Here is a 17,648-nt window from a genome sequence, read left to right as displayed (position 1 = left end):
ACTAGTTTTTTTTTTTTTTTTTTTTTTTTTTTTTTTTTTTTTTTTTTTTTTTTGAGAAAACCTGATCTAGGATTAGTTTCTTTATTTCTATTTCACAAACTTGTTGTGATTCTTTGGATTAAATGCTAGTCTTATAAGTATGTGTGAAAAATAAACAAGTGACAAGGAAGTTTAATCGGATCTTATATTGTTTATTAATTATTTCTCATGCTTTATTTATAGTGCATGCACTTAATCTTCGATTCTTGCCTGCTCCTTCTCATTGGATCTGGTGGTGTTATAAAATATGTTAGAAAGGTTGGCGTCTTTAAGTTATTTCTATTCTTGTTTGGTCAATTTTGGTACAATAAATGCACTGCCTCTATAAATGAATTATCAAAACCTTATCTTTTTCCGTATGGTCAATTTCATTTTTTTTTTCATATATATAAGGAGAGATTCTCTTGCGTTTGGCGTACTGATAGGTTAAGTTTTTTAACCGTTAAATTTACATATTTTTTTTTATGTGATTTTATACATATTTAAAGAATAAAAAATATGTCCTATCAATATGTTAGTGTACTAGAAAAGGTCTCATATATTAAATGGCCTACAAATTTCTTCACTTGTTTAGTTGCCGTCCTTTCCTTTCTCACTAAAATTATAGGTATAGGTTAATGACTCGCTTGGGACTAAGCAGACTAAAAGCAGTTTATATCCTATTTAATATTTGCCCATTACAATATATTTTAATGAAACGACAATTCAAGATTATACAGAAAAACACAATAAGACTTCGAAAGCCAATAGATTTGTATGTCATGTAGATCTTTGATCACGTGATAAGCTATTCAGTTTGCGTTGTACATCCAGTGGATAATGACTTGGCAATAATATCATTCCCAATTTTCCATGATTTTAGGCCTTATATATTTATTGCTCTACTTTAATCATGCAGACATTTTTTTTTCCTTTCTGGATTCAGATTGTTAATTCTTGCTCAAGGGTATTCTTGTCATTTCCCCACATGCTTTGAGATTTGCAACATAACCTCGTCAAGTCTCCATCTTTTTTTCTTTTAATTTTATTTTCCGCATCAATTCTCAATCTTACACTTAAATATATATATATATATATATATATGTAAGTGGTATTAATATTCATGTCCTTCCTTGGTCGTTGAATAGCAATTAAGAATTGGGATATAAATTAGTGTCAATTATTCGACTTCTGAGAGGAAAACTGGGCCCTATATGACTTATTTTGCATCTGAGCCATGCATATGTGTGCCGAACAATTAATGTCTCTGGCTGAGCCTGTTCATATTTCATAGCTGAACAGGAGGAGAGAAATTATGGTTAATGCCCATAAAGCAAAGCACCGGAAAGTACAAAACAAAGCATAAGGGTGATTATATAATATTACAAAATATTTAACACTATTTGTGTTAAGTACTACTATTAATAAAAAGTAGATTTCATTTGTGAATCTCATATTATCGAGATTGATTTTTTATTAGTGAGTGGTGTTCAACATGATTGATGTCTTGTAACACTATTTTTAATTTCAGGGGCATGTGCAGAAAAAAAAAGTGACATAATAAGATCGGTCACACATTAGAACCTTCATAAACAATTCTCTATTAGGCTTAGGCTTTTCATATTTTCAACCCTTTTATGAAGATAACGTATATATGTTTAATTTCAGGTCTACTACCAAATGGGAACTTCGAGTATGGTCCAAAACCATCAGAAATGAAAGGCACGTTAGTGTTAAATCGCAAAGCAATTCCCAATTGGGAAATCTCAGGCGAAGTTGAGTACATAAAATCAGGTCATACACAAGGGGACATGTTACTAGTAGTGCCCGAGGGAGCCTTTGCAGTGAGGCTTGGCAACGAGGCTTCAATTAAGCAAAAGGTTAGGATGATCAAGGATGGGTTCTACTCGCTAACGTTTAGCGCCGCGCGCACGTGCGCCCAAGAGGAGAAGCTGAATGTGTCGGTTTCGCGAAGTTTGGAGCCAAATGACTGGGGAATTCTGCCAATGCAAACCATGTATAGCAGCAACGGATGGGATTCATATTCATACGGTTTCAAAGCAGATGCTTCCCAAATAGAGATTATCATCCATAACCCGGGCGTTGAGGAGGATCCTGCTTGTGGCCCAGTTATTGATTCAGTTGCATTGAAGCTTTTGAGCCTTCCTAAACGTACCCGAGGTAACATGTCATGTATAAATGCGCATTATTAAAACGAGGTGTTAGACTTTGACTTTCGATGTTTATTTTTAAGAGTCTAATTATATCTTAATTTTTTTTAAAATATACAGTTTTTGTACTTTTATTAATAAACTCTATATTTACAAATAAAATGTTCCACGACAATCGCATATAATTTTAGTTTTAAAAGGGAGAAAATGGTGAAAGAAAAAAAAAACAAATGTAAAATAAATATTCTAAAATAAAAAAAAATGGGATCACAACCTGTTTTTTTTATTATTATTATTATTTCATAAATATTTTTTTCCTTTTAGAAAAATTTTCAACTATTTTCTACACCATTTTATCTCTTAAAACCTTCACATGCCATACTCATGTTAGATTTCATAAAAAAGTATACGACTTTATTAAGAGAAGGACCAAAATTCTACATTATAACGGTATTTAGACTTTTGAAAAAGTGAAGATACATGTTAGGAATCTAACGGAAGAAAAATGTATATCATCAAAGACTATTAGTGAAAACAACTCTTCTAAATATGTGTTTCTTCCTAAAATACGCACGTTACATGTTTTCTAATTTGTTCATGTTCTTTTCTGCTCCAGCCAACTTGTTGAAAAATGGGAATTTTGAGGAAGGTCCATACGTGTTCCCAAACGCGCCTTGGGGTGTCCTAATCCCACCCCACATTGACGACGCTCACAGTCCATTACCAGGGTGGATAATTGACTCCCTCAAGGCAGTGAAGTACATAGATTCAGACCATTTCCATGTCCCAGAGGGAAAACGAGCCATTGAACTTGTTGGTGGCAAAGAAAGTTCCATAGCACAAATAGTCCGCACAGAACCAGGCAAGGAATATGTCCTCACCTTTGCTGTAGGAGACGCTAAGAACTCTTGTGTGGGCAGTTTGGGGATAGAGGCTTTCGCAGGAAACGGCACAACCAAAGTTGTTTATGTATCCACGGGCAGCGGAGGCTTCAAACGTGCGAAGCTTCGGTTTAAGGCGACACAATGGCGCACACGAGTCATGTTCTTCAGCACGTTTTACACCATGACCAGTGACAATTCTGGTACTCTCTGTGGACCTACGTTGGACGATGTGAAGTTGATCAGCGTTCGCACTCCTCCGCGAACACGACGTGCTTAAGCAATGAACAAAAGAAAAAATTGTGTTTGATTATCCTTTTAGCTTTTACTACATACTTGTAGTTTGTTGTAATAGAAGCAAGCTGAGATCATGCGTAATGTGAGTCTTTTTTACGTTGAATGTCTCACACTCTCATTTATGTATTTATCTTGTTCTATCAGGTGAAATGAAGTTATTTGAGTAGCTCTCTGTGCCCTTTCATCAGTTTTGATTCAGCTTAACACGTTTGATGTTGATGAATACCAGAATCAACCAACCCAAGTTATCAAACTGCTAAAAAGGTAGTAGATGGAAGAAAAAACATGATTTTAAATCGCAAAATGTGGATCTAGATTCTTGGTCTAATTTTTGGTGTCTCAGTTGGACTCTTACCATTCATATCATACCACTTTAATTAATAGACTCAAGACAAAATAACATATAAAAAGTCAAAAAAACATTGAGTCATGTATAATATCTATTCCACTCTTAAAATCTCAATAGTGCAAGTGAATACAAAATTAGCTTTCCCTCCCTAAGTTGAAGAAATGCGGCTGTTAAAGAACTCAAAGCCTGTAAATACAAGAAAATCTCAATCAACTAAAAGGATCCTATTCAAAGATCAGCTCTACTCAATCAGCATCTTGTAAATACTAGACTTGGACGCTTACAGTGTGTCGTTCAAAAGCTTTTTTTTTTTTTTTTTTTGTTACGACATATCGTTTGGTGAACGTAATAATTGAGAGCTGTTGTTTTTTTCCCCTCATTCATGGTTTCTTCATTTTATTTATTTATTTATTTTGGCTTTCTTGAATTTGTTGCTTCTGAAGTTCTGATTAATTCAAGACAATCACAAAGGCCTATCCAAATATGCTGTTTATGAAAAAAAGGAGTTTATATATTAAATTTAGGAAAAAATCGCCAGAAGAACAGAGAAAGAAATAACACTTTGATTGGCCAAATGTTTAAAACCGTTAAACTATATCTTTAACATTATCAATTGAATAATTTAAAACCTATACTACCAAACAAAATAAATTAACTCTTAAAAATATAAATCTTTTTTTTTCCCTAAAAAAGAAGATTGGTGGCGTCTTCACACTCCCAGCCCACGACCATCTTACCAATTTATTAGGACCACAAGTGGAGCAGAAGGAAATTTGGCCCATATTTTATTTACATAAAAAAAAAAAAGTCTAAAATCATCTTAACCCGACTCATATTCGAAAAACCGATGAGGGACATAATTTCAGGTTCACTATGAACAATGGAATCAATCTCTGCATGCTGGAAAAGTTGTCTTTCGCCTTTATGCCAACACCAACAATAGTAGAATTTATATAGAATTTATATATATATATATATATATAGAGAGAGAGAGAGAGAGAGAGAGAGAGAGACACACATCTATATATATTTTGTTTTTTTTTAATTCGTGTTTTTTCAAAGTATGGCTGTTGGCTAATAGGCTCTAAATTATTCAAATGTTGTTTAATATTGCTAGTTACTGAATTCGGCGGGAAGTAATTTGCTAGAAATACCCATTAACAAAATATTCATAGTGGGGGTAAATAACACCGTAAAAACAAACCTAATTCTGTTTCTGTTTTCTTTGCTTCCAAACAGTTTTCCACCCCCTCTATTCAACAGTGTATAATACAGAAAATGAGTAAGAAATATCACTTTATTGGTCTATCATGTACTGAAGAGCAGGACATTTATTGTTTTGCTCGACAAAGAAATGGCTGAATGCTGCTTAACCACTCATTCTCTAAGGCAAGTTGATTACAAATGGAGAAAGTTCGATCGACTAGATCATCTAAAAAAACATGGAAGTATGGCATTTCATATCACTTTACATTCAAACACAATAAGCATAGAAAACGTCCCTGATTTGATCAGTTGACAACATCTAGCACCAGCTTTCGGGACTTGAAAATAGACCATTTCAAGCGCCGATAGTAGGCGGCTTGTAGAAGTGCAAGCGACAGCACAAAAATCCACTTAAATCCCATCCGTTAATTATCCAAAATAAAAGAAAAATAGTTATATAATAAGGAACTGGGTTCACTTAGGACTCTCTGTAGTAACAATCCGTGATTCTAATCATACACAGTTTTTGGATCAACTTATTAAGTCAATTTTGCTTTTAACCTAAACTGTAAAACACAAGAAGAATCCAAAATCATATGATTCACTACCTGAATGCATATGTTCTTTCAAATGCAACAAATTGTAAGCAACATTCAATATGAAATGTGCTCGCAATGTTTATGTTTACTGAAGGAGCAATTATACGGGGAATTACCAGCTTTCTTTCTTCCATCTCCGGCTCTGCAGCCCACGACAAAAATGTAACCACATCTTTCCCCATCTGACAAAACATTCAACAAAGAATTTAAAAATGTTGTCCTATCATCATTTATCAGAGAAAACTACAAAATTAGCAGGATTACTTGTGACTCTGTTGCAGGGGTACCATCTTCATATTCAATAGCACCATCATTGAGCATTTTGGGCATAGCTATTGCTCCACCAGGGAAATAGGGATTATAATGCAATCCTTCTCGAATCTACATTCACAACCAGAGGGATGCCACACCCAAAAAACAACAAGAAGATTTAAAATCTTACTGATAACAAATTCTGAGAAACTTTTTAACTGCGACTGATTATAAACTCTTTAAGTGGCAGAAATTACCGAGATACCAGCAGGAGGATCACGGTAACCAGTTAAGAGAGTGAATACGTAGTTCTGACCATTATGGCGGGCCTGAAATGTCAATAAATTAGATAAGTTCATGGAAAAAGATTCTTCACTTTGGTGTGACTGAATATACCTTTGTGATGAGACTGAGATCTGGAGGATATGCTCCTCCATTGGCAAACCTTGCTGCTTGTTCATTGGCATATGGCTGTGGAAAGCAATCGCTTAGCTTGCCAGGACGGGTGAACATCTCACCCTCATCATTAGGCCCATCCTCAACCTCAAATTCTGCAGCCATAGCCTTTGTCTCTTCTTCAGCGTAAGCAACACCCACAAGATCACGGTACGAGATTAGTGACATAGAATGGCAGGATGCGCAGACTTGTTGGTAGACCTGGTGACCTCTACGAATCCTGACCATGGATAATTGTCATACACCAAAAATTAAAAAATAAAAAAATAAAAGAATGAAAAGTAGTGCTAAACATCACAATGAAACCTGCATTCCTCATACACAAATATCACCCCCCCCCCCCCAAAAAAAAAAAAAAAAGAACTTGATATCTTTTGATTGTTAAGAAGTAGGTGGGAGAGGTACATTCTTCATGTTGAAAATGCATCACCCAGAGTAGCTCAAGGGCATTTGTATAAACCATTTCAAACAATAAAATGGACGAGTAGAAAAGGAACTTACGAAGCAGGGTCATAAGAGCTGAGGATGCCCTTGTGAGGCCATGGATAGCTAGGAGAGTCCAACCCATGTTCTGCCTCATCCGAACAATGCGCTATTGTTGCACTACTCAAAAGGCCTGAAACGCCAGCTCCCAGGAGTGCAAACAGTCTTTAAGACTTTAAGCCAGAAGATCCTAGTCTTTCTTGTCTGTGTTCTGAAATAAGGAAAGGTAAGGCTCGAGAAGTCTGCAGTAAAAAATTAATTATTATTGACATCGAAGAAAAACTAAAATCAACTAATTTAAAAGGACAATTTTTCCCCCCCGAACTTTGGGTCTTGTGAATGTGCCTTTAAACTTCAAACATAACTTATAATCCCCAATGCGGCACACACGAGACAAAAACATAGGGGTAAACAACACAGGTGAAGATGGACGGAAAAAAGTCCCCAATTTTGTAGTTCTTTTATACGTTTTTCTCACCTTTTAATTTGATGGACATTTTCATAAATTCAAAGTAATTTTTCAAGCAATCTTATCTTATTGCGTAACACTAGGCAATCCATCCATGGAACTAATGGAAGCACCAGTTTGTCTTGGTTTCTAACTTGAGGGGAAATGGAAGTTACAAGTCCTAAAATTCAGGGGGAAATAAAGTCAATCCAAGCTCTAAAGACTTATTGTGCATTTGGTTGGTGTATTTGTGCCATGATTTGAATTATGGTTTGTGGTTCGCTACAGTATTTTCTCTCACAAAAAACACACGTAAATCGAGAATGGTTCTAAATCCATGAACCAAATGTCTACTAGTTGTCATTGTTAGACATCACAAGAGAACTAGACTGAAATGAAGAATATACCTTTTTTCTAGCACAAGATACAACTAAAGAAATTCTCAACACAAAGCAATGGAGGGATCACTAAAAGATAAACACGGTACACCATATAACTTTTTCTTTTCTTTTTTTTTTTCTCTTTTTTTTTTTTGGTTTTTTTTTGACAAATTCGTAAAACACAGTCATCTTTCCCATATTGAGTTTAACGTAATCATTTTTAAGGAAGTTAAATGTCAGTCCAAGACTTCTACTTAGAAGAAACATTTTTCTCAAATGAGTGACCATGAAGAGCTCAATAAAACGAGTCATGATTAAAACAAAATCCTAAATGGTACCTTGAAATCTGAGGCTACAAGAGATGGATCATTCCTTTGAAGAACTCCCCTCGCAATAAAGCGATTGAACAGCAAAAATCCTGGGTTTTGATTGTAGAAAAAGGTGAAGAATTCCATAAGTAAAGAGAGTAAAGAACTATGATAACAATTTTGAGAAAAAAAAATGGTGATACTAAGAAACAAAGAACAACCATCAAACTTCCCATATTATGGGAAAGGAAAACAAACGAAAAACGGTTAAAAGGCTATATCAGATCCTTTGATGCATTTTCCTGACGTAGCGGCGCAGCCAACATCGAGTAAGGCGTAGAGGTTACAGAGCTAAAAGAGTGCCATTGAAATCGATCATACATTTACCAAAAAGACAACAAGGAAAACCAGAAGGAAATGACAAACGACATTAGCAAAAACACGACACACATTAGAAAACGACAAGACATTTGGATAAAAACTGGACACGATAGTCTATTAAAAAAAGAAAAAGAAAAAACGACAATAACTAAAAACGACGCAATAAAAAGGCGTAAATAATAACGACAACTAGACAAACATAGAAACAATGCACTGACAAATGACAACAAACCGCAAGAAAAAAAGAAAATAAAAAAATGACAAACGACAATAAACAAGAGAATTGATCGATTATAAGGAGGGAAAAGACATGAAATAAAAACAACAATGAAAGGAAGAAGACAAACCACAAGTTATAATTAGCTACAAAAAATCCCTTAATCACCAAAAAAAAAAAAGGGGGGGGGGGGAGGGGGGGGGGGGGGGGGCGGGCCCCCCCCCCCGCTAAATTAAGCGACGAAAAGCTCCTTGAAGTGAAGCAATTGATCACCCAAGTCCAATTAGGATTTTTTCTATAAGAAATTTAAAGAAATTCATTTATGGAAGGCATAGCAGCCAGAAAATGGAAAGATGCGCTCCGCTATTATAGAAATCTGTTAAACAAAAATTGGTGATGCAAAAGATAGAAAGTAAAAGTAAGAGAAACAGATAGGTACCTTTGGTTTCGATGCCGATCTTCTTACCAAAACCTGCAAAAGCACTTGCAATAAAATCCTTAACAGAAGACCCAAAAATTTTAGCAGACAAATAATGGTAAAACAGTGAGTGGGAGAAAATACCCATGTTCATGAAGAAGATGGTTAGGCAGAGGAAGAAGAAAAAAAAAATAATCAGAGTATAGTTGGGAAATAACACAAGTATCAACTGAGAAAAACTTTCTTTGCTCACCAAAAAAAAAAAAATTAAGAAAAAAAGAAATAAAGAAAGATCAAACTTTCTGACGCTTTTTATCTAGCCATTGATCTGAGTCCGGATGTTCCAGGTTTTTTTCTGGATTATGACGTGTCCGGAGGTAGGCCCAATCCATTTATCTGATATTGTGGAATATGCTTATTCGTTACAAATAATTTTTCCCTTTACAATTCAATCAATTTGTACAAATATTTTGTATTGTATTACTAAAAGTACTTGCTAATTCTCTCAAGAAAATATTTACAAATAGTTCTATAAGAAATGCTTACGACTAATTTCTCAAAAAAAAAAATGTACTCTTTTTTTTGGAGAACTACCCAAAAAAATATTAGCCGTTTATAATTCAAAATTTTGCAAGTATCAATATAATTGGATTTTTTTATTTAAAAATTAATTGGATGTTTATTTTTTAATAAAATTCGAGTAAAAAACACAGAATATTTTGATAATTATTTCCAAAATCAAACATTATTCAGCTTTCCTTAAAAAAAAAAAAAAATCATTTATTTTACCAATTTAAATTTTATTACAATAAAAAATTCTTAAAAATAATCATATTTAATTTTTTTATTATAATAAAAAATTATTATATACAATTATATTTTTAACTCAAATTAAAACCTCTATTATAATAAAAAATTATTATATACAATTATATTTTTAACTCAAATTAAAAACTATCATGAAATTAAACTACTCTTATTCCATGCAACTATCGCTGTCACCAAAAGTCAAACCGATGGCAACGTCGCCGTTTAGAAACACTCCACGTTTTGCATTTTTAGAACGAACAACGTGGCGTCTTATGAACCGGTAACATAGTCTCATTTCGTCCGTCCATTATGGCGCGAAACTGCAATAGATCGACAAGCCGTTTATGTTCAACTGCAATAAAGCTTCTCGCTTTCTCTTTTCCTCTCTTCTTCTTCTGACCCAATCCTCTCTAGCTCTTTGTTTCAGTACCCCAAACAACGTAAAAATGGCGTCCGGCTCGGGTTCTCTGATGTGGTTCCGCAAAGGCCTCAGGATCCACGACAACCCGGCTCTCGACTATGCCTCCAAGGGCTCCGCCCTCCTCTACCCCTTGTTCGTCATCGACCCGCATTACATGAAACCCGACCCAACCGAATTTTCTCCCGGGTCCTCTCGTGCCGGCCTGAACCGGATTCGCTTCCTGCTGGAGAGCCTGGTCGATTTGGATTCGAATCTCAAGGAGCTCGGTTCACGCCTCCTGGTGCTTAAGGGCGAACCTGGCGAAATCCTCATTCGTTGCCTTAAGCAGGTAACGGATACTGTGTGTTTCTTTTTTCTCTGTTTTGGGTCCCTTTTTTTTTTAATGAATTTATGTGTGTTTCAGTGGGATGTGAAAAGGCTTTGCTTTGAATACGACTCTGAACCGTATTACCAAGCTATGGACGTTAAAGTAAAGGTAATCTCTTTTCGGTTTAAGCTTTGAAAATTATGGTTTTACAAAAGAAGGAAAAAAGAAAAAAAAAAAGGGGGGGGGGGGGAGGGGAATATTGTGAGTGAAGTGGGAAGGATTTTGTTTGTGTTGACAGGAATATGCAGCTGCGAATGGGATTGAGGTTTTCTCTCCTGTGAGTCACACACTCTTTGATCCTGCAGATATCATACAGAAGGTATGCATAATGTGCAAAAAAAAAAGCTTTTTGTTTTGTTTTGTTTTGTCTAATGACACTGACAACAGGCTGTTGTAGTTTTCTTGTTACATCCAATTTAGTATTATACGACGCTGATTCAGAACATTGTCAATAATAAACTTGGGGGCTTTTTTAAAAGGCTGTTCATATTGCAAAAGGCTTCCTTTGATTGTTATTTTATTGAGAGATTGTTGTTTTTATTTGCTTTCCTTCGAATAATGAGCTTCGTTATTTCTCTAGTTTCTTTTTGTTTCTTGGATTTTATCCTCACTGGTTGATGGAAAGTTTGACAATTTCATTTGATTTTTTGAGAAGAATGGAGGAAAGCCACCGCTGAGCTATCAGTCGTTTTTGAAACTTGCTGGGAAACCTGCATGGGCGTCTTCTCAGCTCATAACCACGCTTTCCTCGCTTCCTCCTGTAGGAGAGTTTGGAAATTGTGAGATTTTTGAGGTTCCAACAGTTGAAGAACTTGGCTATGAAGACCCTGGACAGGTTTTAACCTATAACACAACCCAAATATTCTCTTTTCTTGGCAATTTTGTTGAAAAAAAAATGGGTACGCAGGACGAATTTACTCCTTTCAGAGGAGGTGAATCTGAAGCGTTAAAGAGGTTGAAAGACTCGATAAGCGATAAGGTATGATACAGCTTACAAAATTGTCATCCTAGATGTTCTAATGGGTGTCAAAGTAGTTGTATCTTAGGTTTCCTTTTTTTTTTCTTCTTTATTTCCTTTCTATAGGTTTAACCCAATGAGACAATAACATTATCAAAATGAACCAACTTTCTGAAAGTTCATCTCTATGATTTATTGGTGGGGTAAGTTCTAGATTATTTTCTCTGAAACTTCAATTGCCGTATTGCGTCGGACTGCAGGAGTGGGTTGCAAATTTTGAGAAACCTAAGGGTGACCCATCTGCATTTCTAAAGCCAGCTACAACTGTTTTGTCCCCTTATTTGAAGGTGAGTAACAAGCAGAAAGAGCTGTTCCAGTTAATGCGATCCAATATTTCTATTGTTAAGCGTGACTTTCAGTGTTGTCATCTAAGCCTATTTATTGCTATTCTGAAAGAAAAAAATTGTGTTTTTGTCAGTTTGGATGTCTGTCTTCGAGGTACTTCTATCAATGCCTTCAGGATGTGTACAAAAATGTCAAAAAGCACACGTCTCCACCGGTTTCCCTTGTTGGACAGGTAGCCTTCCTAAGATGATTGATTTTCAACAAACATGTTGTAATTGCAGAACACTGAAATCTAATGTTGGTTTGTAGTTGTTGTGGAGGGACTTCTTCTATACTGTGGCTTTTGGTACTCCTAATTTCGATCAGATGAAAATTAATAGAATATGCAAGCAGGTGAAATTTAATGTACTGTGAAATTCATCTGAAGTTCTTATCTACTAGATTTTGTATCTATTGTGGATAAATGATCTTGATACTAATTCTGATGCAGATACCTTGGAACGATAATGAAGAACTATTGACTGCTTGGAGGGATGCCAAGACGGGGTACCCTTGGATTGATGCTATCATGGTTCAGGTATACCATGTCGCCCTTTCACGAGTTAAAATAAATTAGGCATAATAGCGCTGCTTATAGGGGAACTTCTAGACTCAGTTCATGCCTGTAACTGTGGCACTACTTTGCATTTTGGATATTATTGCTTTCATAGTGCATCTTTCCATATTCACCATTACAGCTTCGCAAGTGGGGTTGGATGCATCATCTAGCTCGGCATTGTGTAGCATGTTTCCTAACGCGTGGAGATCTGGTACATCATATAGCTTTTTGTCAGCCTTTATTTGTCTTTATCATCTCCTACTCTTTGACATCAATCTTTTTCTCTGTTGTAAGTTTGTTCACTGGGAGAAAGGTCGTCATGTTTTTGAAAGGCTTCTGATTGATTCAGATTGGGCTATCAATAATGGAAACTGGCTATGGCTATCATGTTCGTCGTTTTTCTACCAGGTACAATTCAGCATACCATCATTATCAGTGGCAATCTGTTTCAGCAGTGCTGAAATAAATAACTAAAGTATATTAGTTTGGAATGAGTCCATTTTTCGCTAATGTACTTAAGTAGGTTTGATAAGAATGCTTATCAATTGTTCTGCTCAGTACAATCGCATATACTCCCCGATCTCATTTGGAAAGAAATATGATCCAAATGGCAACTATATCAGGCATTTTCTTCCTGTATTGAAAGGTATGAAGAGCTTTATTCTCCTCAGTCATATTCTCTTCGCTTGCTGTGTTCTCGTTTCTAGTGTATGACCCAAATGCCACTGACCAGACATGCCAAAGGAGTACATCTATGAGCCCTGGACAGCTCCTCTAAGTGTTCAGACTAAAGCAAAGTGTATCATTGGAAAGGATTATCCAAGACCAGGTCAGTTCTCACTATCCATTTTCTATATTAATGTTGTACTTACCTTGTGATGAGGACCTAAATAATAGTTAACAGCTGTTTCAATCTATATATTTATTTTTCTCATTTTCTTGTCTCGTTTAGTGGTGTCCCATGATTCTGCTAGCAAAGAGTGCAAGAGGAGGATGGGTGAAGCATATGCATTGAACCAAAGATTGAATGGTAAGGTTAGTGACGACGATTTGAATAGCTTACGGAGAAGATTGGAGGAAGATCAGAACCAGGAAGTTAAAGCAAAACGCAAAAGAAAATAACTGATTTGGTGAATGCAAAATTGGTGCCCGGTTTGATGATTGTCTAACTCAAACTTGACAAGTTGCATTCTAAACTCTGGCTTCTACGACTGACACCTATGTTAACATTTGCTTCACTTGTTCGTCGGTTATTTGTGTAGTCATTGCTTTCCTATATTACTCTATCATATATCCTACGCATAACATACTTTTGCTGTAGTTTTCATTTTTTTTCCCCTTTGGAAAAAAAAAAAAGGATTGTTGGAAGAAAGTTCCAACTTTTGATTACTTTTAATCAAGTAAAGAGCTCGTGGTTAGAGTATGCCTTCAGCAGAATGGACCCTAATTCTGAGTGCTGTTAGATCCTTCCATGATCAGATTGTTTTTACCTTCTCATTCATCAGTATATCATTTTCTTTCCTACCCATATTAAGAACGAACTGTACTTTGGAAAGGACAACTACAAGGGAAGGGTACAAAAATTTTAAACGAAAAAAAAAAAAAAAAGAACAAAAGCAAAACATAAACGACAGACTCTTAAAAAAAACATAAACGAGAGAAAACTTAAAAAAGGACTTTGAAAACGACAAGAAAGAAGGAAGGAGAACAAGATGAGGAAGCCGTATAAATGTTCAGATGACATTAACGTGGAGGACAACGATAAGATAAAAACGACAAAGTAATTCTCAACGACAAGAAGTGGAAAACGAATGAATTAAAAAAACGACAACGTGAAAAAGAAGACAAAATACGTCGATATTCCCGTCTAATTTTAGTATTTTATATGTAATAATGGAGGTGATTCTCTTTGAGTTTGTTTGTGGTCCGTAGATTTAGGTTTTAACGAGTTAGAAGTTTCACTAATTATGAGTCTATGCAGATATATTGGTAGCTTTAGAACTACACATTACACGCTCTCAATGGATCAAAATTTGTTATTGATTGTAGTGGTTTCAAAAAGAGTCTTATACATGCCCAAATTGATGTGTCGATGAACTTTCTCAATATATAGGCTCGTCTTTCTCTGTTTTCATCAAAATTTACTAATGGAATCAATTTTTATCGAGTATTTTGTATTGTATACTACAAGATAATCCGCACTATTATTAGTATCCGTAAAATCTTTTAATTGAATGAAATTTTACCTTATAAAAAAAATATCACAAAACGACCAAACAAAGCAAACGGAAACAACATAGATTAGATTTTATGAAAAGCGACAAAAAAGAAAAATCAACAAACTTCAAACGACAAGAAATAGAACAGCATCAAATTAAAAACAAACCACAACACTGAACGCGAGATAAACGACATTGAAATGAACTAGGGCTCATGAGTCAAGAACAAGTTCTTCTTCTGGGCCCGACTAATTCCCATTTTTCTGTAGCCCAAGCACGTGTATCGCCATTTCTCACGTGCCAAGTCAATCCCTCTCTGTAGTTCCCACCCCCAAAACCCAAAGAATCCACAAAGACGACCCATCGCCACCGTTGTCCTGTCTCCTGTGCTCTTCCCCAAATCCCTCATTTCTGCAAAATCACTGTTACAGGCAATTCTATCAGCCACTTTCCTCCGGGGATCTTAGTCCCACACAACAGGGCGTGACCTGAGATCATAAATTCACAATCCCACACTCAATTCGAAAACGATGTGGCGGAGACTTCTCTCTTCATCTAACCTCAAAACCCTAACCCTAGCGGCGGCGGCCACCCCATGCCGATCCGCTTCCGGAGCCGTCCGATTGGTCGACCGCTTCCCGGTTTCTGCCTCCTCCTCTCTCTTTGCCGGCAGTTTCAGCACCGATTCAGGTACGCTCTCCTCCGATCGAACTGTCCTAATTGCTTCGCAGATCTTCGTGAATTGTGGTTATTGAATTTGAATTTGTGCTGTAGCGGATAAAAGTATCAAGAAGAAGGTCGAGGACGTAATGCCGATTGCTACTGGGCACGAGCGAGAGGAGCTTGAGGCTGAACTTGAGGTGAACTTCTGTTTAGCATTTTTTGTTTTTTTTATTTGTTTGGCTGGTGAGGAATTGGAGGTGAAGAAAATTTAATTGTTGGAAATGTTTTGAATCTTTTGCTTATTACTTTTATTCTAAGAACAAAATTGGATTGGAGTGTAGCGGAATGGACTCATGACCACAGCGTATAAATGATTAGATTATTGTTCTTTACTTGTTCTTATTTTGATTTTGATTTTTTTTTTATTTTTTTGGGCAGGGAAAAGATTTGTTGGAGATAAACTATCCTATTGGTCCTTTTGGCACCAAGGTCAGTGTGATCTTGTATTTCCTTACTGAAAATGGCGTTTACGTCTGTTACTGTGTTTGAGATTGTTTTTTTCTTTTTTCAATATGAGAATGTTTTTGAATTTCATTGCTGAAAATGGCTTTCTTACTTTGTTAATGCACTGCTCTGTCCTCATTGGTTTGAAGATAGTTTGAAAAACACTTAAGCAATCAACATGTTGGTTCAGTTTAGCTGATTTCAATTTCATTGTCTTGTCCATAATTCAAAATGTAAAAAGTTCTATTATCTCATTCTAGTATCTGCATATCATACCCTTATATAATATTAAGACTTAAGTATGCAGATGTGAGTTTATAGAACACTTTGGCATAAGGCATAATCCCAATCAAAGTCTCGCCATCCAAACAGCCTGAATTTATATTGAAGTTTTGGTTGTTATAATCTCAATATGTTGGATTGGACCAAGTCGAACTGCAAAATGCTTTCATAATTCTCCATCTTATGCTTTTAATCCGGCGTTGTTACATATTCTGGTGTAGGAATGCTTCATTTGCTGTTAGTTTTTACCTAAATATCTGTCCCTAATGTGTATTTCCTGGTTCTAATGTATATTTGCTGTACCTTTAGGAAGCTCCTGCAGTTGTCAAGTCCTATTATGACAAGAGAATAGTTGGATGCCCTGGCGGTGAAGGAGGTGAGTGCACTTCATCTTGTCATCTTATATTGTTTTATGGTTTGAGTACAACTATGCATACTTGCCGATTCTTATTAAAATAAAAAAAAAGGCGATGCTATAAGTTAGTATCCACTTGATGTGATTCGTCTTTAATTTTGCAGAGGATGAGCATGATGTTGTCTGGTTTTGGCTGGAGAAAGGAAAGCCACATGAATGCCCAGTCTGCTCACAGTATTTTGAGGTAATTGTTATAAACCTCTTACCCTGCCCTACCTCCCTCCTGCTTCAGGGACTGAAAAATTAACTTGTAACTAAACGGGTCATGTTAAGTTGCAGAATCAGATTAGAAGAATTCTCTAGCTAATTCATATCCACAGATTAGAAGGCCTGACAAACTTCAGTAGAAACATGTTAAAGATGGCATGCACTATGAATGTTTATGGTTGTACCCTGGTTCCTTTATCAAAATATCAGATATAATTTATATTAAAAAAGTACATCTGTTATTTATTACTCAGATTAGCATATTGTCCACTCTTAAGTTGATTAGGGTCTTTCTAAATAAAATATTTCAATTTTTGATTTCGTCTGGATTCTGCATGTTATGTAAATCTGATTTACATTTTGGATATTCTAGCAAACCGTTGGATCATAATGCTTTATTTTAAAGGTTAATATACCTTCCAACTCAAGCATATCCCGAGGGGGTCATATTCCCAACTTCATTTTCTTTTCACAGAGAAAAAGTTCATAGTATGGAATTTTAGCTTTAGTTTTTATCAGCATTCAGCAATCAGAATCCCTAATATTTAATCTGCTGTTTCACAGCTTGAAGTGGTGGGACCTGGAGGATCTCCCGATGGACATGACGACGATGGTCATCATCACTGATTATAGCCTGCGGTTTTCCTTCTGGAATAAAGTCTAGGAAATGAAGAGACAATTTTCAGTACGCTCTGCAGATTTCAAAATTCAAAAGCATAATGTTTTGTTTGATTTTGATTGGTCCTAGTTTTGTTGTTGTTGCATTTGCAACATTTGAGACGGAATCTTCTCTGTGGTAATATAGACACAGGCGGGTCTCCTATTGGAACAATGGATTTCTTCAAATGCATTTGTCGAATAATCGTTGGCTATTGATTCTTTACCTTGATTTGGAACATTTTCATTTTCCTCAAAAGGGGACTTGTAGCGTACAGATTGTAAGCTCCTTCCCTTCCCCCCTCCTTTTGGAAAAATATTAAGCACATTTGTTCTAA

General features: G+C 35.8%; 3 protein-coding genes and 1 pseudogene across 3 annotated transcripts in view; 3 read left to right on the top strand and 1 right to left on the bottom strand.

Moving 5' to 3' along the window:
- LOC21388620 overlaps positions 1-3,465 on the top strand; it is a 3,834-nt gene extending 369 nt beyond the window's left edge. Inside the window, exons 2-3 of the mRNA XM_010089962.2 lie at positions 1,687-2,199; positions 2,806-3,465. Of these exons, the coding sequence (XP_010088264.1) occupies positions 1,687-2,199; positions 2,806-3,350 (1,058 nt within the window). The 3' untranslated portion in view covers positions 3,351-3,465. The remainder of the gene's footprint in view (positions 1-1,686; positions 2,200-2,805) is intronic.
- Positions 3,466-5,399: 1,934 nt separating this feature from the next.
- On the bottom strand, positions 5,400-9,012 carry LOC21388619 (annotated as a pseudogene).
- Positions 9,013-10,048: 1,036 nt separating this feature from the next.
- LOC21388618 ((6-4)DNA photolyase) lies at positions 10,049-13,799 on the top strand. The gene is made up of 14 exons (XM_024170382.1): positions 10,049-10,423; positions 10,499-10,570; positions 10,701-10,781; positions 11,118-11,297; positions 11,370-11,441; positions 11,681-11,767; positions 11,899-11,997; positions 12,075-12,158; positions 12,256-12,342; positions 12,503-12,574; positions 12,658-12,771; positions 12,922-13,009; positions 13,097-13,192; positions 13,316-13,799. Exons 1-14 carry the CDS (start codon positions 10,121-10,123, stop codon positions 13,483-13,485), a joined length of 1,605 nt encoding a protein of 534 aa, XP_024026150.1. The 5' UTR covers positions 10,049-10,120; the 3' UTR covers positions 13,486-13,799.
- A 1,056-nt stretch (positions 13,800-14,855) lies between these two features.
- On the top strand, positions 14,856-17,648 carry LOC21388616 (cytochrome c oxidase subunit 5b-1, mitochondrial). Its single transcript, XM_010089958.2, has 6 exons — positions 14,856-15,272; positions 15,357-15,442; positions 15,684-15,734; positions 16,341-16,407; positions 16,551-16,630; positions 17,218-17,648. The coding sequence occupies exons 1-6, from the start codon at positions 15,113-15,115 to the stop codon at positions 17,278-17,280; spliced, it is 507 nt and encodes a 168-aa protein (XP_010088260.1). The 5' UTR covers positions 14,856-15,112; the 3' UTR covers positions 17,281-17,648.

This window comes from Morus notabilis, unplaced genomic scaffold (genome assembly GCF_000414095.1).
Source record: "Morus notabilis unplaced genomic scaffold, ASM41409v2 Scaffold17, whole genome shotgun sequence".
In the NCBI taxonomy this organism is placed as follows: domain Eukaryota; kingdom Viridiplantae; phylum Streptophyta; class Magnoliopsida; order Rosales; family Moraceae; genus Morus; species Morus notabilis.
The sequence above is the reverse complement of the archived record's forward strand: the minus strand, read 5'-3'. Positions and strand labels throughout refer to the sequence as shown.